The following is a 23793-nucleotide window of genomic DNA, read 5'->3' as shown; positions in this document are numbered from 1 at the left end:
ATGGATTAAATGATTTTGTATATATGCCCATAAGCTCCATCCCTCATGTTCAAAGTGTTTAATTTTATTAAGAATTTTCCTTTTTGTCTAGATATAGCTACATTTATTAATTTGATTTTTGTTTTTAAAACAAAATTAAAATTGAATTTACTTCTGAATCCATAAAATAGAAACCCCAGAGCTGGAAGTGTATTTTTTAAGACCTTGATAGACTAAGTGCTAAACTGACTAAATGTTGAGCAGAGACTAAATATAGTTACTATACTGGAAAACCTGACCTAAATTATTTGATGCCTGTGATGCATGAACACAAAATGGGTGTCCGCTGTTAAAGGCACTAACAGATGACCTTTAGATGAGATCTCTGGGCTGACTCACTAAATAAACCGAGTCCCTGTCCCAGGTTTGCGCCCTCAGAAAGCTTCGGTAGTGCCAGCGCTGGCAGCGTTTCTACCTACTTGGAGGACACAGAGCCTGGAGGAGATCTCATTCTGGAAAGGTGGTTGCCAGTCAGTGCAAGTGGTTGCAAGGTTAAGAGCTCTGGGATAACTTGTGGCTCCAGCGATGCTCCGCTGTGGGATGCCGTTCATGCTTAGCTGAATAAAAGAGACACTTGCAATCTTGCTCGTTAGCCAGCAATTCCTCTCAGAAGAAAATAGATCCAGACAGCATGGTGCAGAGATTTGGGAGAGAAAACCCGGTGCTGCTGGGCAAGGAAAACCAAACTGACCCTGTGCTGCCCAGGGGCAAAAGGAGCGTTAGTGAGAACAGACAAGGGACCTGTGCCTGGGCGGTGTTTGAGGCACTCCAGAGGAGACCTGTGGCATCGTGACCTGATGTCGCAAAGCCACGGTTCCTGGGACAAGGGATTGCCAGATGATGGATGTCACGCTGCAACAGATTTCTGCCAACGTGTGCTGGGCTGGGGTTAGGGTTGAAGCTAAAGCAGTTGTGTGGCTTTGAATAGAGTCAGCCATGTTGGCGCCATGTTTTAATTTACTGTTTGCCACAGCGTTGGCATTTCTTCCTGTGTCGGTGGCCCTCTGTAATTGCCTTTAAGCAGCAGTGTACAAAATTGCTTTTGTTCTGGTGAGCTGGAGGCAGCCCTCCACTACTCCTCTCTTTCCATACGTGCGCCCTGTGATGGATTCCCGGCCAAGATTAGCTGCTAAACAACGAATCACTGAAGCCAAGCAGTGCTCAAAGCAACCCTTGGCATGTGCAGAAGGCGTTGAGCCTTGTCCCCGGGAGGGCAGCTCCGGCAGCAAGGTGGGAAACAGCACAAGGAGGTTCCCCCAGTGCTGTCGGATAACGCTGATGGCCTCTGCGGGAGACTTGTGGCTGGAGGGAGCTTCTGTGTGTGGCCCAACAGACTGCAAATGGTAATGACATGTGTGCGCTGCCAGCATGGCTTAGTCAGGCTCGGGATGCGGAGTTTTTTTATGGGGAAGGGGTGGATTTCTGCCACTTTGCATCAAGTGTCGTGAGGTTACACGGGGATGCGTTTTCACTGCTGGTGCTTGATGCACTGTGGCTGGGTCCTGACTTGTTCAGAGCCAGTAGGAGGCTCTTTTCTACAATCTCCTGGCTTACGCTTCTTACCTTTTCTTTCTCTCGCTTCTCCTCCCTGCCTGTGGTGATTTCTGCTCCCCTGCGTGCCATCAGTCAAGGTGCAGAAGAGTGACCACCACCATTGCTGGGACCCCTGCGTCAACTATTGTCACACTCACCACCCCGGGCACTGCAAGACGCCCACGTGGAACCCGACATCTGGACAGGATTACTGCAAATGTAACCCCAGCGCATGGCATTGCCCCCATCCCCGCGCGTGTTCGTTCATGTTGTGCCCCTCCATTTCCATGATACCCAGCTCCATAGCCACAAGTGTCACTCATTTACTTCTTGGTCACCTGGGGCTCTTGTCACAGGTCCAGTGCTGAGGTGCAAAATCAGTATCTGCAGCCCAGCATGTGCAGATCTGGTGGTAACTGCAGTGAGAGCGGTGTGCTGGGCAGACCTGTGCTCCCATCCTCTAACCCCACGCCCCAGTGCCTGGTTTCATACGGGCAAGGACAAAAATGAGTTGCTGTGGGACAAGGAGGGCAGCCCTGGTGGCATGTAGGAACGTGATACGTCAACACACCCAGCTCAGCCCTGGTGCCATGTGTCAGCAGCAGGATTACGGCTGCTTCAGAATCTGTTTGTAAGCCCCTCTTGCAGGAAGCAGGCTCTGTTCATCCCCAGGTTTCTTGTTGTATGACAATAAGATAGGGAGAAAACGTTACAGTATGTGTTGGGAAGCAAACAGGGCAGCCCAGTTGCCCTGCAGTTCAAGTTCAAGCTGTGGTGTCTCTCTGTATGTATTTAAGGTCGGTTAGTGCCATCGTGCCAACCTGCTGTTGGCTGCCCTGCATTCATGATGCGCTCCTCGCCTGGTGGCCTGGATGCCGCAGTGACAGGCAGCCCGGTCACCGCACACCAGACAGCAATGTCTTGAGCCCAAGCCCACTCTCAGCTCTTCTGGAGCTGCAAGCTCAGGATAAGGTTCTCACCTCAATCTTGAGCCCTGGAGCTGGGAAGAAGGAACCAGTCCAAACACATTAGGTGTTTGATGAACACCCGTTAGATGAACCCGCTGCCGCACTTCTCTGCACACATCCTTAACACGCTCTATATTTCCCCAGCTCTGGTGGCTGCCAACTTCTCGTCTCCCACCATGAACGTGCAGGGCTTCCCCTGCCAGAACTCAAACACGCTACCTCGCAGCTCCCACCCCATGAGCCCCCGCACCACCATGCTGAGGAGGAGGCAGAAGAAGAAGGAGCACAAGAGCTCACGTAAGAGTGGTGGTGGGCTGGGGCTGGGTTGGACCCAGGTGTGCATGCTTGCCTTGCTGTCCTTAGTATTGACTCTTAGCTGGGGTAGGACTGCTCATCTCAGCACTGTCAGTGCCTCCCTCATCCTCAGTTACTGTCCCCAACACTGCCAGATTGAGGTCTGTGACCAGACCTGCTACGTTGGCCGTGGCTACCCTGACCTTCTGCCTCTCTCCTCCTCTCAGTGTCGCTGGCCTCCAGCACGGTGGGTCCTGGCGGGCAGATAGTCCACACGGAGACAACAGAGGTGGTGCTCAGGGGAGACCCTTTGAATGGCTTCGGACTTCAGCTCCAGGGAGGCATCTTTGCTACCGAAACCCTGTCTTCCCCACCTCTCGTCCGTTTTATTGAGCCCGACAGCCCGGCAGAGAGGTTAGAGACCTTGCCCTTGGATGCTGATGGTGCTGCTGCTGAACATTTCATGGTTTGGTTTGTTTTCTCTCCTCAGAGGCTCATTTAGATATATACTATCATCCTTGTAATATCTCCCATTCTTCACTGGGCATGGTTTACTGTCACTGCCATTTCTGCACTCGTCGGCTGACCGCGGCCCCTCTCGCATCCCAGGTGAACGTCTTGGCACCAGGCTGCGGCTATTCTGGGAGGAGGAGGAAGGGAGCGTGTGTCTGTCTGTGTGAGAGCGCCATTCCCATTCCTTTTTTTTTTTTTCTTTCTCTTTGAAAGATAAAACTTTTGTCTGTGTGCAGAAAGGGGGAAAGATCTAAAGAAGTGGGCCCAGCAAATTGTTTTCTGCCTGGTTTCATTGTAGCAGAGCCCAGCTATATAAATTGGCTTAAAAGTGAGATTTTGAACGGCAGAGGAGGGCTCTGGTTGAGGAGCAGGTAGGTGCTGCAACTAAGCGCTCTTGCTTTTGGCTCTATAATGCTGGGAAAAGAGCAGAATGGAGGAGCAGCGTGAACTGCTGCCCGTCACCCCCCAGCGATACCGGCAGCAATGACTCCTGCGGCAGCCAAGCCTCAGCTCAGGAGCTCTGGCTGCTCTGGCTAAACTTTTTCCAATACCCTTGCTGGCTGGATTTAAAGTCTGCTTGAGTGTCTGCGCACTACAATGTAGATGCTTTCTAGCAAGGTTTTTTGTACTAAACGGACCAGGTCCCAGCATGGCTTGAGCTCTTGTGGGGTAGAAAGGAGAACTGGTTTTGTTAGGCAGATGAAATAGTGAGGGGTGAGTGACCTGGCACTTATGCCCCCGTGGTGGTTTCTCTTCCCGTCTGTGATCTCCACTGGTGGTCTGTCCTGCCTAGAGGTGCCTGAGGTGCAACGATGTGGCAGTGCTCAGCGCCTGCTGCAGACCCTTCCTTGAGAGGAGGTCTCCAAGGTCCTCATCAGCATGTGCTGATGGTTTGGTGTCCCCAGGCCAGCCTGGGAAGACAGCATAGGGGGAGTCCTATGTCAAGGAAAGCACCTGCAAAAGGAGCTGCAAGTCCTTGCCGTGCGGAGCGGTCTCGGTGTGGTGGCTTCTCCAGGCGGCCGATGCAGGGAGGAGCACGAGTGCCTGGCGCTTGTGTCTGTGGGAGGACAGGGACAAGGGGCTGGCACAGGGAAAAGAGTTGTCCTGTGTGATACAGGTTAAGAGAGATTTCCAAAGCCTTTTATGCCTTTTATTTGTTTGTTGGTTTCCAAATAGGGTTTAAAAAGGAAAGTGGTGGTGATTTGGTTCTTTTATTCTCTATTACCAGGGTGAATTTGGCTCACATTGCAAAGCACCAAACTCCTTTTATAAATCAGGCAGCGACAAAGCCTGCTGTCCCAGGGGAGGAGGGAGACGTGCTGAAATCCGCCTGGCTTTGTTTTATCCTCTTGCCAAGCCTGGAGCGAAAGCAAAGACTCGCGGTGCAGTCTTGCTTGGCTCTAATGTGTCACACACGCTGCTCTCCCCCTCGGCTGCCCACCCAGCAGAGTTCGCGCTCCCTGCCTGCTGCTTTCTGGTGAAAGGGAGCAATCGCCTCTGCGTTTGCAGCCTGGATTTGATTTGGGGATTAAATCTCTGCTGTGTATTTCTTCTGTTCCTAGACCGTGCTGCTCTTCCTAGCTGGCAGGAAAACACTGTCTTTCCTCCCCATCTTGAAGTAATAAGTGCAAAGGGTTTGCAGCGAGGTGCAAAAGGCAATTTTATGTTTTCATTTCACTTGTTGTTTCTTGCTATCCCACAGAACTTGTTTGCTCCATCCTTCCTTATTCCCTGCCCTTGAGAGGTTCTGCTGTAACTGCAGCTCAAGACATTAGAGACATTTTTCTCCCCTTTACCAAGCCAGGTCTTCACTGAGGCTGGACTATGCTCTTTCTTGTGCTGCAGTTGTTGCTCTTCGCAAAAAAAGGGTTGAGCGGTGGGGATACAGGGATCAGGCTCGGCAGCCTGGGTCTGTCCTGCATGTTCACACACGCTTGTGCAAGACCTGTGAATCTGAATGTGCTGTTGCACAAGGGCATGATCCACAATCTCTTCGTCCATCTAGCTTGCCATGGAGGAGCTGCCTCGTGGGTGCCTAGCAAATTTGAGTGCTGCCAGGGAGGAGGATGGCATCACCCTCTTTTCAGGGAGGTTGGGCTGCCTCACATTTATTATCTGGTTCGTGCTGGCTTGTGGCAGGTGGTTTGAAGCAAAAGCTCTCACCTCCCTGACTTGTGACTTGTTTTACAGCCAATAGCCTCTAATAGACCTCCCTCCCCACCTGTTGTTTTGTTTCCTGGGTGCAAGATGAAGCCTTTGGGCTCCAAACGAAACAGTGATTCAGCCCCTGTTATCAGCAGGGAGGGTGGAATAGGAAGATGCATGACGTCCCCTCTTGGCTGCCTTGAAACAGGCAGCTTTTGTGTCCTTCCTCCCCCAGTTGTCATTGACAGCAGTGGGAGAGTATCTGGCTTCTCCGTCGCGGTATCCAAAATCAATGCTTCCTGCTGAGTTACACGTTTTCTAGCTCTGCTCAGACATAGTTTTTTGATCATTGTGTTTCTGGCTTTTGAGCATGAATAGTTTGCAAAAGGAAAATTTAGCAGCTGGGTGAAGCTGTCAGAAAAGCTTTGATCTTTTGGGGGCTGGGACCCATCCACCGATGTGCAGACGCAGATGTACTGTGCACGGCTGACCTGTGCAGGCCAGCTCAAGGGTGTGTAAGGGCATGACGGATCGGTTTCTGCAGCCAACGATGTGGCCATGGTCACAGCTGCTGCCACTCACCCCACAGCTGGAGTGACCATGCAGATGCTGATGATGCCAAGTGAGATCTTCAGTGGATATCCTGCCTGAGGCTTGAATTTGCACTGCTCTGCACCTAGCAAGACACCTCTGCTGCTCCGTTACTGTCTTTGAGCCCAAGGAATGAGTCATGACAAAATGCAAATCTCTGCAACCCCAGGGAGATGTTCCCATCCTGGACTCCAGCACATCCAAAGGGCTGTCCTTTGCTCCGGGAGATGCCTGTACTCGTGTTCTTTCTGATTTTAAAGCACTTCTTCTCCCATGATCTCAAAGCACTTTGTAAGCTCTGATGTTAGACTCTGCATCTCTGAGACAAATGCCCTCTCTTTGGGAAAGCCACCCAAAAGGTTCATGTAGGATCCCGCAGCAGAGCCAAAGAGATGTTTGCAGGAGCCTTGGCTCCCCGGGCCCTGCTCCCAGTGCAAGAGCACATGACAGTTGGAAACTGGTGTCTCTGGAACTATTCTGAAGATTTAACAAAGCACGTTGGGTCTCCTTGCCCTCATGGAGGGAGCCAGAAGGTTGTGGCTTCACTCCACAAACTTTTATAAACCTGCAAGACTGGGGCTTAAACAGCCATGATTGACTGAGGCTAATAGTAAAAGAAATAAAATACTGACCTAAGAGAGCTATTGGCTGTAAAACACCCAGGGAAATCTACCTTGAGTGAAGAAACACAAGAAACAGTTGTCTTGTGAGAAGGCAGCTCTGGTGGGAAAGGTGGCAAACGTTTGCTCTGATGCTGAGTAAAAGTATCCTGTGATCTCCCAGCCCTTGTGGCTGAAACAGTGGTGCCAAAATGGATTGTGTCCTTGTGTGACCTTGAAATGACAAAGTGATGTCTGATGCCAATGTTGATCCCTCCTTTCCGAAAGGTGCTTTCTGGCTATAGCAATAGAGTTCTCGGTGCTGGAGGAGGCATCTCTGTCATACTCCTTGCCATCTTCATATTTATAAGGTGATATTTCCAAGTGCAGCTGTGTAGCTGCATATCCACAAGTCCAGTAAAGGACTGTAATTAAACTTGATGTAATTTATTTGCAAGGGTGGATTCATTTATACACCATAGAGTTGTCTGTCCTAATCCAAGTCTCCTTGAACAAACACTTCTGAATTTACATCTCATAAAATAACCAGTGTTTTTCCATGGGTGGCATGAACTCAGGCAGCAGTGTAAATATACTGCAAGTTTAGTACCTTCCTACCTGTAAAATAACCTCCCGAGGCTCTGTCCAAACTTGCTCATATCTCAGCTTTTGATGGGCCACCAGCAAAAACCGTTGTGCTTGTGCATTTTTCTTGAATTTGGATGCGTGCATTTTCTTCTTGATAACCTGGCCTTTCATATACATCCCGTTGTTTGGAGGTGAATAGTACAGCCAGGGTCCGTTGCCTTTGATGCTATCTCTGTGGGCTCGGAAGCTGTGGTACCCTGTTTTCTTACAATTGAATCGGGTGTTAGCGATGAAGAGTGGCTGGAAGGATTAGTAAACAACAAGCTGTCTTCCGTGAAATATCAATGGAAGCTGACATCTGGAAAGGAGAGGGCAAAGGATGTGTTTGATCATTAAAGAGCAGGGGAATAAAGATTCTCTGGAGAAGGCTCAAAACAGGATAGCTGATGCCTTCTGGGAAATCTCTGTGGTAAAATAACTCCAAATGTAGAGGTGAACCTTAGACTTGTTCCCATAACCCTCGACCTATTTTGGAGACCACGCCGTAGCTTATGTTAATGATGGAGGAGGAATGGTTTCCCAAGCTCTGCTCAAGTGGACAGCCTTATAGACAGGTGATGAGTGGAAAATCTGAAAAGATGTAGTTGTAGCAAACAACTGATGAAGGGTGTGAAGGAGAAGGAAGATGAGCAATTGCCCATGGCCAGTCCCAGGGAACACTACACTTTTTATTTTGTAGAGCCATGGGCCAGCTCAGTAAGGTAGAGAATTGTCTTGCTGGTGTTACAGTATGTCTAAAAAAAAGAAAGAAGGGGGGGGTGAATATTGAATGTAGTGGTTCATGTGTGAAAAAAACCCTTACTTATAAATACAGAGGGGTCCCAAGAGACAAACCATGCTGTAGCGGTATAAGTCCAACATAGCCTTGTCACCATTGTTTTTCTTCCAAAGTGAAAAACCTGCTGATCCGTGCTCTTGGAGAAAGTGAGTCTAAACCAAAAGCCCCAAAGTGCCAGTTGTGGTTATATTGGCGGGAGATCGCATCAGAATAATATTGGCCTTTCAAGGCAGTTAAACAGTATCAATGTACATTTGGCTTCCAGAAATGCAATTACAAGGGATAAATGATTATCCAATTTGCTGAGACATTCAGTGAGTTCATTGGATTGTAGCTTCAATATTAGCCATGTATTAAGCAGAGGACTTGTGCAATTTTCAGTGCCATTAGTTTGCGTTTCAGCGTGTGCAGGCACATGGAAAGAGCTGTATACCATTAGCATTAGATAGGGTAGGAGGGCACGTGCCCTTGCATTTATCACTCTCAGCTCTTGGCTGTGGCGTTGACATTTAGGAAAGTGAGGGTTACTTTTTTTCCTTCCTGGAAGTTGCAGGAAATATGATCAAAAATGGTTATTTAGGAGCAAATTCTGTCCGAACTTAAGAAAAGCACAAGGGTTTGCTGCCCTGTGACCTTCCAGGGGCTCTTGGCACTGGGACAGGCATTGCAGAATGAGTTATCTTCTCTTTGGGGCCACTTCTGCAGGATTTGTCACTAATCTATGTGTCTTGTAACAGATTTGCCTGGCAAAAGTAACTCATGGCTGGTTGTGGGGTTGTTTTTTCTCCTTTCCTCTTTTTCCCTGCCTCCTTGTCCCCTTTCCCTCTTTTCCCAATGTGGACTGCAGGTGTGGGCTGTTGCAAGTAGGAGACAGAGTCCTTTCTATCAATGGCATTGCGACCGAGGATGGGACTATGGAGGAAGCTAATCAGCTTTTGCGTGATGCTGCGCTCACGAACAAAGTGGTGCTCGAGATTGAATTTGATGTCGCAGGTACGTTGCCAAAGCATTGCTGCTCCTCGCTACCAGCAGGACTCTGCCAGTGCCTTTGCTAACCTGTAGGAGGAAGTGTATTTGCACAAATAGATGAGGTTTTTGCTAGAGCTCAGAGGGAAGAGCGAGAAAACCCTGTGAGGACGTTTTCTATTTCTCGTTGTTCTCTAATGTGCACTGAGATGGAGGGTCCTCCTTCTGATCCTTTCATAAATGCCTTGTGGTCACCACTTGGCTGAGAGAAGACTAAGGAGTAGATGAAGAGGCTACCTGCACTTTAAATATTGGCCCATTAATATGAATAATAGTAATTTATGGTCTTGAAGCAAGGAGGGAGCCAAAGCTATTGGCTGGGGCTAAAGTGCAGCTTTGTATTAAAAAAAAAAAAAAAAAAAAAGCTTTTTTTCCTTTTACATTGACAGAGCTGCCTAATCTTGAAATACAGCGTGATGTGAGCTCTTCACTTGAAGTTCAGAGCCTGTATTTTTAATGAGAATCCAAATTTTAATCTGAAGTCTGCAGGGCCTCAAATAACAACCTTATTTGAACCAATAAAGCTGAGTTTTATGGGCTTGTTTTTCTTGGTTCCAAAGAAACCATCCATGCAACTGAAAACTCTCTTTTCTCCTATTTTCTTTTTTGTCTGTTTTTGGTTTTATAGAGTCTGTCATACCCAGCAGCGGTACTTTCCATGTTAAATTGCCCAAGAAAAGGGGTGTAGAGCTTGGAATTACAATCAGCTGTAAGTATTGCTCAGGCTTGCGCTAGCAGTTGCAAGAGCTGCTGCTTTCCACACTGGCACATCAGAGGGGCGCAGGGGAGTGAGAGAAGATTAGGTGGGGTTTCCTGGTAGCACTTGCAGCGCTTGTGATTTATCCCAAGCTAAATTAGATGTGTGGTTCCTGCCTCCATGAGCTGGCGGCCGCAGAGAAAAGCAGCTGCATGAAGGGTTGGGGCAAAGGATGCGTCTCAACTGATCAGTTGGTCTGTGCCGCTGACTAATATTATATTATATTATTAGTGATATTTTTTTTATTTCTTTGCTCGCAGTTATATTATGTTCCTTTTTAAAAAGAATTGCCTGGGTCTGGTGGGACCCTTGCAGGGAGAGGTGGAGGGAGGAGAGCAAGTGTGAGGTGAACCCACAGCTTGAAGGGTAGAGAGAGGAAACTGCCAGGAGGAGGAGGAGGATGAAGAGGGTGGCTGGCCTTAGAGATGGGTGGAAGGCACTTTAGGGACAGCAGGGTGCTGGGCAGGGTTTTCCGGGAGTCCTTACATAGACTAAGCCCAGCCATGGAGGAGGAGATCTATGTGCCAGGGCTTGGTGGGCACTGAGAGAATGACACATAAACATTTTTCTTTCTTTTCTCTCTTCTCTGCTTGGTCTTGATTAATTACCTTTTGTTTCTCTTCTGAAGCATATTTTCCATTTAAAGACCTTTTGGCCTCTTTGGAGGAGGTGCTGTAAGGGGATGATATAGGCAGATTCATCCCAAATTTCTGGCCAACTAGGGGTCTTGTTACACCTTGCATCAGTGAGCTTTTCCTTTATGGCAAATGTGAGCAGGTCTCATGTCACTCATCCCTCGTTCACTGCTGGGTAAACTGAGTTGAATTTTCTCAGATTTGCCATGCCCAGAGGCTGCCACCACCTCTCAGCTGAAACAAAGAAACTTGTGAGACTGCAGTAATGGGATCTTGCGTCTAAGCCCTCAGGAGCGTGGACCCAGCTGTGTCTGGGGAATGGAGTCGCTAGGGACACTTTAAAACTAGGTTTCATTAAAATAGATAAGCTATTTATAATTACCTCTTGGCATTTACAGCATTAGTCAGTGAGTTAATTGGAGGTGTTCTGCTCTAAGTGGGGGGATTCTCAGGAATGACTTGAACATCGACAGGGTGATGGCTTTGCACCCTGTGTTATTTCTTCTTCCTCTTCCCAGCTTCCCCTATTTGTGCCATGAGGATAATTCAGAGAAATAACAGCACAGTATTTAACATTTGGCTTGGTAGCAATTACTGTCTGAAGACATCAAAGTGCTTTCCGAAAGCAGCAGGGTGCCCGTAATGACATTTCGGTGACGGGGGGAGCAGGGCACAGTGCAGCAGCCCAGCGAGCGCTGGGGTCCCAGCCTGCTGCCCTGCCCTCTGCGCTGGCATTGCAATCTCAGGTAGCAACCTAGGACGATGGATCTGGCACCAAAAAACATCTGGCTTCAGCATGGCCAGGGTTTCACCCCATTTAAGCTTCAAAGCTTAGTTTGCATCTGCGGCTGGAGAGCAAAATGAACCTTGGCGTTGCCGGCAAGAATATTAGTTTTTATTTGTGGAGTCTCACTTAAATGGGATCTGCTTCAGATGTGCATTTACACTTCAAATACATTTTTATATTGAAAATGTTTTCATTTGAAATTTGTTTAAAAAATTGATTTCACACGCTTTTTTGAAATCACTGCTAAATAAAAAGAAACTGACCCCTGGGTTTTAAATAGTTAGATACCCATTATCCAACTACAAAGCAGTTTTTTAACAATATAATAGATTTGATCTTTTTGATTCTTGAACATGTTTGCAGGATGTTGTTTAAGTAATGCATATGCATAAACTTAAGATATATTTCAGTCCTTTGCTGAGTCAAAGCCAAAATTATATTTACAAATGGAGCACAAGACAGCCATCCAGAAAATGCGGTGGCAAGGATGAAATGCTAGTGGAATCCTAATTCTGTTTTCATATATTAGTCCGTATAAGCCTATGTCCACATGACCCTTAGCAAATTAGATCATCATTTTGTCACTCTGCCTCTGACTGGGCAGATAAATATACCAGTTTCAAACATTAAAACCAAAGCAAGCAGCCTTATGGTAAGTACCTCCTGCAGAGACATGATGTGCATGCCGGAGTGTGATGCAAGCAGCAAGAGAAAAGAAGTAAAAATAACTCTGTTTTGCTCAGTTCCTCCCAGTTCTGCTGATTTGAATGCTTGTAGAGATCTAGAAACAGCTTTTATAGCTTTTCTTCTGACAAGGAAAAGCATATAACTACTGTTTTAAAGTAGGGGACTTGGTTTACTGGCCTCCCACATTGGATTCCTGTTCCCTGCTCTGTAAAACTGGGCCAGGTTAAATCATGACAAGCTGGAGGGGTCAGTCGAAGACCCCCTGCACCGTTGTGGCCGCAGAACTGGGTTTGTTCATAAACCTTGTGGTCCAGCTATGCTGTAGATGAAAGATGAGGTGCTTTCATTGAGTTTTACCTCTTGGCTTCAGCAGGCTTATCTGTAGTTAATTCCTCTGTCTAGGAAGGTTTGCCGCTGCCTTCTTACATGGGCAGAAAGTGTTACGACCTCATCAGAAGAGCACTACAGAAATAAAAGCGATCAAGTTCTTACTGTGCTGTGGCTCTCGGAGCTAATCAGGAGATGGGCTAAGTAAAGGGGGGGGAGAGCAAGGTTCTTGATGGATGTGTTGGAAGAAGTGGTGTAATGGACCTGGCTGCAGGAGGTACCATAAATCTGCTGGAAAGCCTCATAAAAGGGCTGAAAACCCTGGAGGTTTTTGTATGAGGAGGGCAGGCGCTTCTGGTTCTGGGATGAACATACAGCGAGGGTCTGTACTTGCTGCGGGTGAGGGGTAGATGTTTGCTGAGGGCACTCATCTTCTCCGAGGTCTCTGGGTTTGCTAGAAAGAGAAGGCTTGGGCTGGGGGAGCCCCTGGCTGTGGTCTGTGCACATGGCTGTGTGCGTGCAAACAGGTTTCCTCCCCCTGCTCAAACACAGCGTGGCAAAGGGATGCAGCAAATGAAGATGCACGATGCAAATATCTGCATACAGCATTATTTCCTCTTCCATTCCCCAAAGGATGAATAGGAAATCCAAGGGGTGAGTCTGTCACTGGCTCTGCTTTGTATTTCTGTGGCATCTCAGTGCCCTCAAGCCTCATTTCAGTCTCCTACGTTTGCTAAATTAAAATTAGCGAAGTAACACACCGAAGCTGCCTCATGTGCGCTGCTTCCTTGCACTTCGTCCAGGGCTGAAGGGACAAGAAGCCAGCAAAATTGGTCTTGTTTTCTCCACGCTCCAGTGCCTCGGTTTCTGTCCCAGGGAGAAGGCTGCATTTGTTTGCAGGACAGCTGCTCTGCTTGAGGAGCAAAGCGTGCGCTCCTTTCTGCTCCGCGAGGTTCAGAGAGCTGTGGGGGATCTGAAGCTCAACTGTTTGCAGAGGCCTCTGAGGTGCTCCGAGTCGTGGGGATGCAAAGACGTGCAAACTGAGATTTTTAACACAGGGATGTGAATATTTGGCTCTTGTTAGCCTGAACTACTCATCTCTATTAGCAGAACACATGCCATAAGTGCTCTGATCTCGCTGGCTGCATTCAGTTCTAATGATACAGTTATGCCTTTGTAGGTTTTTCTGTAAATCTCTTACAAATTAAAATCTCCAACAGCGAGAAGCTAATAGTTGTGTATTCTCGTATGTTCAATACCTGACCTCTTAAAATAAGATATGGATTTGTTATTAGTCTCTGGAAAATGATAGTTGATTACACAAAAGATTGCTTTTTGTGATGGTGGGTTTTTTTTTGTCTGTCTCAAATATCCTCTCCAAGGGCTAGTTGTGAAATTCGCTGCAGGGTACAAGTGTGTTGTTGTTGCTGTTTAAACAGATATTGAAATTACCGTTCATTTTAGCTATGCATTAATGCTTTATGTAGCATGTTTATCAAATTACCTTTTTATATCTTAACAAATCAATTCTTGTGCCCTTGGTGTGAAGTACAGCAGATAAGGAGTAGGTTGTATATCTGCTTGCGGGCGATAAAACTGGAATTTGGATAGATAGATAACTTCGATTAAGTTGCTTAAGCACTGTAATCACTGTCCTAGTGAGAAGATGGATCTGTAAGCCAAGCAAATCTAGCTTTGCTGGTGCTGGATTAACCTGGGACCTGCCGCCAGCCCCGCGGGGCACGTCTGCAAGCAGCAGTGTGCCTGGCAGTCTCCTGTCCTACCCCCTCGCTAACACTGGAGCTTCAACTGAGATTTGCAGCTGATTCACTCTGGTGCTTTTACTGAAGTGAGATATTTGGTCCTGGTTTTGCTACCTGGAGGTTTTGAAAGGAAATAGATCTCTGGTGGGGTAAATATCCTGCTGGAGGCACTGATAATTTATGCACCTGCTGCTAAAACTAATGAACGATAGAGGGAAAAGTTGGTACTGGGGATTTGATTTTCACTGCTGCTTTTTGTAATCGATTCTGATTTGCTTTTATTCCTCTTCTCATTCCTTAGCTATCCTGAGATTATTGGGTTTCTGATTTTGTTTGGGTTTTCCCCTTTATGAATTTTTGCTTTCTTAAATGTATTCTTATGGCATTATTACAATTTCTTTAATTACACATTGGCAGAGTGCTGCTTTGGCTTGGTCAATAACGAAGGGCATTTATAATGGGTTGAAGCATTGATGCGTGTGAGATATGTGCTCGTGCTCCTTGGAGGGGAATAATTTACCAATACGAGTCATTATGCATTCTATTAAAAACACAAACCGGACATGTGTTTCTGGCCTTGTCATCCATCACAGAGTAAACACCGAGTGAGCCAGAATCCCAGCAGAGGTGGCGAGAGACTGAAAGCAATTTATAAAAAGTAAATAACAGTATTGATCAGTTCACCTTTTTATCACTGCCCTGTCACCACCGCCAAGCAGTGTTTTAATTTTGAGTTTCTCCCCCACCCCACGCTTCTACCTTCACCAGCCGTTGATTTATGGAGCTTTCTCTGGGCCACTGGAGCAGATTTAAACTATTTTTTGTATTGGTAAACCCGCCAAAAATACAGATGTATCTGAAAAAAGCCTACGTCCACCTGAAGTGGTTTGCCCTGGTAGATGGAGGCCACAACCAGAGCGCCGGCCAAGAGAGAGCGTGGGTTTCTGCACAGCAGCTTCTGCTTCTGTCTCTCCATCCATCTTTTCCCTCGACTCCCTTTGCTGCTGTCTCCGTTTTACAGACGGGAAAGCAAAACCCAGAGAGGCAAGGCTGGGCATCCAAACTGTGTCTTCCTGCAGCCAACAGGATTACCAAGACAATGTCCTTTGAAGAGAAATAACCACACTGACAGCAGAAATGAATGGATGAAAAGGCTTTACTCATTTGTTCAAGTGTCTTAACTCCAAAGACCTCAGCCCTAATAAAATAATAATGTAGTTTAAGGTTGTTTTATTTTTAATTGCAGGCAAATTGGAAATGGTTTATCCAAAATCTCACCAGCCAGCTATATATCTAATGCCTCTGACCTAGACTGAGCCACCACTTCAGCGTCATTGCGGCTCTCCTGTCTGTAGGCAGGCAGCCGGTACGCAGAGGCACGTTGTTGCCCTGCGTGAGCAGCCCAGGACTGTTAAAACCCGGGGTCCCCGGGTGGCTGGGGCGGTCGGGGGCAGCCTGGTCCCGCCGGTGGGCAGAAAGCCCAGCTGGGTGCTCTGCTGGGGCGCCGGGAAGGGCTTTGGGGTGCCAAAGGTGAATTAATGGAGTTAGTAACTACCGGTTTTTAAAACGAACAGCAAGTGACTGTTCTGTGCTTTGAGATTTCATTATCTTAACTTTGTATCTTATGCCTCTTGAGAGAGAATGATTATTCATTAAGTCTCTTTAACTTGCCTTTCAGATTTGTAGGTGCTGACTAATAATGATGGTTTTATAAAGCCTTTCCATTTTATACTAAGTGATTATTTAAAACAGAGGGCTACCATTTATTAACGTTTGGGTACTCTGATGGTAGGAACAGTTGTATGTGGTTGTACGTGGCTCTTCCATTTAACTGAAGTCTCAAGAAAATCTGTTTGGAAAGCACAACTTCCAAAAAACCCACAAACAAAACCCAGAATGATTTTTCCTTAAAATTTGCTTTGTTTCCTAATGAACAAAGCACTTGGTTTGTCACCCTTGCTTCTGATACGGGAAGCTTGTGCTGCGTTCAGTGCTGACACACATTGCGGAGCTGCAGAAGGACGAGGTCTCGCTCTCTGCTCAGAGACTGACCGTGGGCAGGATCCCTCCATGTGTTGCAGGGCTTGTAAGGCAGATGCTGAGATAAACACTATTTCTCAGAGCTTGAGGCATGTTGTCGTCTATACTTGGTTGGTTTTTTTGTTGTTCCCCCCCCTGCTCTTTTGAGTGTTCACGGTCTCTGGACATGTCGTTCCAGTTGTGGCTGGGTCAGGTTTAGAGGTGGCCATCCCCAACCCACCACCAGGACTGTGGAGATCCTCCCTAACCCCTTTCTGTCATGCTGCTTCTGCTTTGAAACTCATAAACACACCTCGCGGTGAAAAGTATTTTTGCTAACCTGGATCGTTTTGACAGAACCGGGCTAGGGAGCGATTAAACATGCAGCAATGCCAGCCCGACCCGGGGCTCAGGGTGTGAAAACAGGGTCTCTCATCACTGCTGGATCAGACCGCCTCGTCGTGCATCTCTCAGCAGCAAATACGTGTCCTATATTGAAAAGGGGAACAGCAGTAGTAATAACAGGGCGATAGGTCTCCTTGCCCTGTGCTCTTAGTCCATGGTGTGTGGCCTTCTCAAGAAGGGGGGGATTTCTGCATTGATTTTAGCTGCTGCACCCCGTCCTCCCCTCCCAGCACTCAGCTCTGCCCAGCATGTGTCGGTCTATCTGCTGGCTGGCCCGTGCCGTGGACAGGTTGAATATAAGCACGAGCCCTCAGTGAATCTCCACGACCCCTCCCCATCTCTTCGACCCACAGCCACAAGCTGCACGTGAGTGTCCAGACCAAAATTGCCTGGCACCGTGCTCCAGTAAGAGATGGGGAAAATAATTCTTCCAGGCTCTGTATCATTCAGCAGTCGCATTGCCGTGACTATTATAAAATCAGTCACGGTCTGCTTTTCACTGTCTGACCTAACTTTTATACTCAGCCCTGCTACAACTGAGATTGGCTCTGTTCGGTTCAGAAGGTTTAGTTATATTTGGGAGAGGGTATGCTTAAAGGTGATGGGTTAGCACATATGTTTTTAAATCTCATAAATGAATGTAAACAACAGAAAAAGCCAGAGCAGAGAGGTTGGTAAGAGGAAGCACTCTTTTATGTCTGACTTTCTGGGGTGCTCTCTAACTGCTGTTCAGGCAGGTGGATCTCTGTGCGGTTGATGCCACGTGCCTCACAGATATTTTAATCTCTGACCTGCACCTGATATGTTCAGATGCTGCGAGTTTCTTCCTTCCCACGCAGTTTTTGCTGAGAAGCTCCGTCAGCTTTAAATGAGACGATGCAATTCCCATAGCAAGGCAGGAGGGAGTGATGCGGGGTGAAAAGGATGCTCTTGGCATATGTTTGGTGTGCGGATGGCAGGGAGGTCAGGAGGGGTTCGAGTCATAAATCTCACTTGGATTTCTCAAGAAAGCAGCAGGTCTTGCAGGCAAATTTGAAAATGCAAATGCTTCCAGAATTGCATACTCGCATCTCTCGTGGGCTGAAAAAGTTATCAGGGTGGGGCAGGAGAAGAAGATTGGAAACCACCCCTTCCAGCTCCAGCACTGAGACCAGCCCTCGTTTATCTGGTTGTATGATGAAGTGGCCTGGGGAGCTAAGCCAGCTGGAAAACACTGTTTTATCTAATTTTCCCTGGGTTATTTCCCACCTGGAAAATTTCCCAGCCCAATTTACTTCAAGAACACAGAAATGCTTATATTGGCCACAGCGCTGAGCTAGGTACTCCCTAGGCAGCAGTGCTGATGTCTGACTGCCGCCGTAGCCGTTGACTCAGTTGCTGTCTCGCGTCAGAGGTGTGGGTGAGCGGGTGTTTAACAGCGCTGGGATCGGGCAATCCCACCTCTTGCTGTTAGACACCACGCGTCCTCCCCTTCTTTAGGAGGAGACCAAAGGTAGCAGCTAGCTAATTCAGGCAAAGGGCAACCAACAAATGTTTGCAGGGATTCACTACCTTTTTTCCTGCTGTGGCTTCCAGAGTTCAAGTGCAAAGCATGATTTTGCCCAAGGAATATAAATTGCCTTTCTTTATAACTTTCTGCCCTTTAACCATGCCCTTCTAGATAGCAGACTCAATACCAAGCTTTGTACCCATGTGTCCCTTTTGCAGCTGCAAGCAGAAAGCCTGGGGAGCCTTTGATCATCTCTGACATCAAGAAGGGGAGCGTAGCACACAGGTGAGTGCAGAATTTCCCATCTGCCAAACCCATTGCAAAATGTCCGGCGCAGTAATGAGAGGTAGAATGAAGCCCGAGCTGTAGCACTTGGGTCTGGATTTTGCCAGCATCCAAGGAGATGTCAACCCTAGAGGTTTGTCTTAGACCACAGTAGGGTTTGCAATAAAAACTGTCTGTATTGAAGCAAGTAGAGTAGAGCTAATGGAGAAGGTGGCCAGGGCACTGATTCAGAGGTCTGCTGACCCTATAGGAGATGGATGTTTAGCATTTAAGAGCCTGTGGTAAAGGGCTTCATATATCCCATAAAGTGCTATGGCTCATCAGGTAGTTTGCTCTGTCTCAGCTCCTGCTCAGGTGAAGAGAGTGAGTGAATTGTGGGCACTGGTGGAGAACTGTGCAAATAACTCAGCATTTATTGACTTCACCTCTGATCCCAACACCTCATAGCAAGGCTTTCAGAGGAATTTAGTGCTGCTGGAGGGCTCATTTCTAAGAGTGCTCATACAGGAGTTTCCATAAAAGGTAGAATATCTGTCAGTTAAATATCAGGCGTTTTTCAGCGCTGTAGGTTACCCAGGTTGTATATCTAATCTTTTTGCCTTGTTCGGTGTTGATGCATGCTCTACACAAACTTTCCCTCTTTAAGTTATAATTGGCCCAGACTCGGTTCATGGTTGTTTCCCAGAAAAGATCAAGGACAGTAAAAAGTTAATATTGTCATCGCCACTGCAGGACTGAATGCGTCGTGGGATCTGAAAGGCAAACGCAAATGTACTTTTAGTTTTCTTTTCCTTTCTACGTAGAACTGGCACCTTGGAGCCGGGAGACAAGCTGTTAGCCATTGATAACATCCGACTTGACAATTGCTCAATGGAGGATGCTGTCCAGATTTTAAGGCAGTGTGAAGACCTGGTCAAATTGAAGATTAGGAAGGATGAAGATAACTCCGGTACAGAAATCCTGATGCAAACTGGTGCCTGTCCACTGTAATGACATTTCCCAATAGGTAGTGCAAACCAACAAAGATAAGGGCTGCCGCCAGCCCGGTCACCACTTTCCAATTGATTATAGTCTATTTTTGTTATTCTGCCCTTAAATGGAGTCTGGAAGGTTAAAATCCTATTTGGTGTGAGCATGGCTGAAGACCTCAGGCTTTTGCTTCTAAATGCTGCAAGTCTTTCCTATGCCCTCTTTCATATGGCTAATTAAAAAAATTCAACATTCCTGTTTTCCCTTTCAGATGAGCAGGAGACAACCGGTGCTATTATCTACACAGTGGAACTGAAGCGATATGGCGGTCCCTTGGGAATAACCATCTCCGGGACTGAGGAACCTTTCGATCCTATCGTCATTTCGGGCTTGACTAAACGAGGGCTGGCAGAAAGGTGAGGCTTGGGGGCAGAGAGGTTGAATTGACGTGGGAAGGGATCTTGAAGTTTGCAAAGTCTCCTCTGCTGTCATAAACTCTTGTTCGGTGTTTTAGTCTGCTAAAAAGGAAAGGTGCTGTGAAGGTGCCAAGTGCTGTGAAGCAGGGACAGCCCTGCCGGTCTGGCTCTGCAGACCCACGTGCAGGACGTGTGGGATGGTTGGGACTATGCTATCAGGCCAATGAGAGAGGCTTAAAGCAGGGCATTTGTGGAAGAGTCAGATCCAGCGTGTTGGTTGAATGCAGCAGCCAGGAAAATGTGTTTATCTGCCCCTCTTCCATAGCGGTGCTTCCTGGTCTGTCATTTCCCCACGCCACATCTTGCATGGGGAGAGTGCCCAGCCTGCCCACAAAATGGCCACAGACTCTTGTCCAGGGCTGACCTATTGCTAAACTATGGCTTATGGCCATGGCGGTGGTGTGTCCTGCTGAAGCTACAGATCTCAGGGGTCTTCTGGCCCATCCTTGCTGGTTGGTTAGTCTGTTACACACGGAGGTGCAGGACTGGTGTGCCTCAAGCAGCAGACATTTATGCAGCATAAATGCAGGTGCAGATTTACCTTCAGCAACCAGGGAGGTTGACTGTGTGTGCGCCTGTGTCTGAATATATATGCATGCGTGGGATTTAAAGGATCAGGACATTGCTGAGAATGTAAGGTGGAACTGAGTCATACACTGTACCTTAATTAATCTGTCTATACGGTAGCTGCGACTTGTAAATAGATCATTTCAGCAACCCTGACTCACGCTTCTCGTAGGGTTGCTTTACCTTGTGCTGCCTGACGGGCAGAACAGCAGCAAAACCCCCCTGAACAAATAGGTGGAAAGTGCTAGACCTTGGGAATGTTTGACTGCAGATCTGGCCTCTTGGTTCTTTCTGTTTCAAGGCCACGCTCCCTCTTAGCTGGACTGTAAAACAGCTCAGTGCCTCTTTTTGCATTGGGTTCCTCGAGCTCTCGGCACGCACACTGCTGCACATTTCCATTGCTTTCCTTTGGTGCAGAAAGCAGATCAGTGTCTCCCGAGAAGTAAGGAAGAGGGATGGACTTAGTCATTAGTGGTTCTTCTCTTTGGGGATTTTATATTACTGCCTGCCACTGTAGGATTCAGTCTTTTTCCGTAGAAAATAATAGCCACAGAGTATCCGAGGCTTTTCTGCATAGCAGTTCTGCACTGTACCTGCAGCCCAGCGTGAGAGAGGTTAAGGACAGAAAGCCCAAACGCTGTCAGGTGTCAAAAGACGGTCTCATACCCTTGTTGCTCTTGGTTCCCTTTGCAATGCCGTGACTGTTCCTCCTTCGAACTCGGATACACATCGGTGACTGCTCCACAGAGAAACGTAGCGCAGGCAAGCGCTGTCGTACTATTGAATTTTGATCAGGAGCTGGCAGGCAGTAAGGAATGAAAAGCCTTTTGAGAAGAGGGATGGAGCTGTTCCGCGTGTTCACCGTAGCAGACTAACAAATAACGGTGTCTGCGCAGAGGAGCGGCATGGGGATGGAGAGGCGCGGGGCTTTCTCTGGGTAACCTTGGCTCCCTGCGGGGAGGGTGAGGAGTGCTGGGATGAAGGCTGCCTGCAGGAAAGGTGCATATTTTTCTCTGAGATGGTGCATATTTTTTTCCTGGGAGTAACAGAAGGGAGTGGCTCGACCTTGTCAAGGAAAGAGGGCTGGTCCTAGTGTTATCCTAAATTGTCCCTTTTCTGCCGTCACTACCCTTCCCTGTGCCACAGGCACCCTTAGCCAGGCTCTGAAGGATGGGACAGGTTTGTGAAGGACAGGGATTTAAACCCAAAGCTGTGCCTGGCTTTTGCCGGAGCACAGGACATGTTTCAGCAGCGCTGGTGCAGGGCGGACAAGATCCCGGCGTCTGGTAACGGCGACGTGCCGGCCGCTTTCGTAGAGGCACCAGTGAAGGTCTGCGCTGCGGCTCGGGCTGCCTGCTCGGTGATGGGGAAGGCAGGGTGTCCTCTAGGATCTGTCACACGTCTGTCACAGCGGGTGACAGGCTGTCTAAACTTAAAAGGCTCCGGATTCAGATGACTTGGGTTTTATTTTGACCTTGAACATTTTTCTCCTTGTATGTGTCTGATCCTATAGAAACCTATGGAGGCAGCTCGGGCTGTTGAGTTGGTGTCAAGCGGTGGCTCTCTCCGATGTTAGTCTCTGTATCCCCTCCTGCAGCACCTGAGGGTGGCTTTAGCCTGGGCCACGGGACTTATTTTCCTTCTTCTTGGGGAAAGGAGTGTGCCTGAACATACTGTTCAATTGTAGTCAAGGTGTAATCATTCTCCAAGAACAATTTTGGGCTATCGCTGGCATTTTAAAGTGCCTGACCAGCCTCCTCTAGTGCCACCTGGTCAAGTAGATGGGGGTGGCTGCAGGCAGGTTTTGTCCAGGAGTGCTCAGCACCAACCCATGTTGGCAGGGGGGAGAAGGGATGGTGGCCTTGCCCACATGCCAGGTAAATCCCTACCATGTGCACGGAGCCACTTCTTCTCCAGCACTGGCTGGAAAGTGCCTGCAGCCCCTTTTACACTTTGCAACTTACCTGTTGCTCAATTCTGCTCTTGCATGTGTCCTCTGAGCAAGAAGGGACGTGGAGCACGCAGCTCCTTGGGCTGGTTTGTGTTGGAGGTGAATTGAGGACTGTCGGTGATGATGGAGAGGCACAAGGGTGATTAGCTACAAATAGCTTTCTCTGTCGCTCCCGCTTGGCTTCTGCCTGCTTGTCCTCACAGGGGTGCCTGGAGATGGACAGATGAGAGGACTGGACTTTGATTTACTTTTCCCCCCTTGAAGAAAAACACCTGGCTGAACGTGACCTTTCCCTTTCATTGTTTCTGTATTTTTCCCCGCTGAGGGACTTTCACGGTTTCTGCAGAGCAGTTGCGTTGAATCAGAGGCAGGCGGTTGGGCTGGTGTCTTGGGTGGGAGATGCGTCCCCATGCTGGGTTCAGTGCTACAGCAGGAGGCCCTCGAATGCCGAACCACTGCAGCGAGTGAAGGATCGCCTTTAAACTGCCAGCAGTTAAGCTTGATTTTTATTTGACTACGTAGATGAAACTTTTAAGACAAATACTCTGATTCCAGTTTGATCTGTAATTTATTTGAATGCACAAGTTTTCCCTGAGGGCTTTTTCAGGCTGATTTGGATGGGACAAGACGGACATCTAGTGGCTGGCTGGGACTGTCATGGCATTGTCCAAGTATCTCAACAGCTTCAGCAGCAGATTGAACAGTCCTGCCTGCTGTTAGGCTACATTTCCCAGTTTGATTTACTTATAGTAGATGTTTCACAGCAGCATGTCTACAAAAGTTTCATATTTTGGGGAAAGACAAGTAGCTGTTTTGCCTGCAACAGTATATCAAATCCTAATTCTGCAGGAGCAGCAGTCCAATTTGGAGATGTAACCTGAGAGAGGCACGTTGCCACGGCAAAAAGATATTGCGGTCCAGATTTGCATCTCCTCCTGGCTCTATCGCACGGGTTCCTGATAGCTAAACCTCACGGCACTGCTGGAGGAGAGGGTTGCTGCTCTCGCTTGCCAGCATTAGGGAGCTGGAGCCTGAGTGTGGTGAGCTCGGTCCGGCCAGCAGCGAGCGCAGGCTCCTGCCTCGGCTGCCAGCTCTGGCAATGGACACATCCTGTCCTGCCTGCTCTTCCCAAAGCAGCGGCAAACGCCGGGAGAGGTAAAGTGAGCCCCTGTCTGTGGGCAGGCAGAGGGAAGGATGGAGAAGGGGGAGAATTGCCATGACTTGTTAGTTTGTTCCTGGCTGTTGCTGAAGCCTGAGAATTTATTTAGCCGAGAGCAGAAGCCAGTGCTGGAATGGGGCTGTGCAATAAAACACAGCAACCTCTTCTAGCACAGTGGTCTTGATGGAGAAAGCCGCAGTGGCGTAGCTGCGTAGAGGTGAGCTTTAAACATATCATGAACTGATCTGCAACTGGCTCAGCTCGTGCTTGCACACGCATTCTGTGTGTGTTGGGCCATTTGGTTTGGGTTTTTTTTTAATGGGTTTCTAGGTTTGTGTTGTCATTTCTTTCCATCAGTGTGAACGTGCCCTTCAGTTCCATGT

At 47.9% G+C, this 23793-nt stretch overlaps 1 protein-coding gene across 1 annotated transcript in view; it reads left to right on the top strand.

The window, feature by feature from the left end:
- GRIP2 (glutamate receptor interacting protein 2) overlaps positions 1–23793 on the top strand; it is a gene marked incomplete at both ends in the record, with an annotated part of 287551 nt that overhangs the window by 245965 nt on the left and 17793 nt on the right. Inside the window, 8 exons of the mRNA XM_082321071.1 lie at positions 1666–1791; positions 2685–2837; positions 3062–3248; positions 8956–9101; positions 9763–9843; positions 18222–18288; positions 19092–19237; positions 19529–19673. Coding sequence (XP_082177197.1) covers positions 1666–1791; positions 2685–2837; positions 3062–3248; positions 8956–9101; positions 9763–9843; positions 18222–18288; positions 19092–19237; positions 19529–19673 — 1051 coding nt within the window. The remainder of the gene's footprint in view (positions 1–1665; positions 1792–2684; positions 2838–3061; positions 3249–8955; positions 9102–9762; positions 9844–18221; positions 18289–19091; positions 19238–19528; positions 19674–23793) is intronic.

This window comes from Platalea leucorodia, assembly GCF_965183815.1.
Source record: "Platalea leucorodia genome assembly, chromosome: 9".
Taxonomy (NCBI): Eukaryota; Metazoa; Chordata; class Aves; order Pelecaniformes; family Threskiornithidae; genus Platalea; species Platalea leucorodia.
This window is presented reverse-complemented; position numbering and strand designations above follow the sequence as displayed.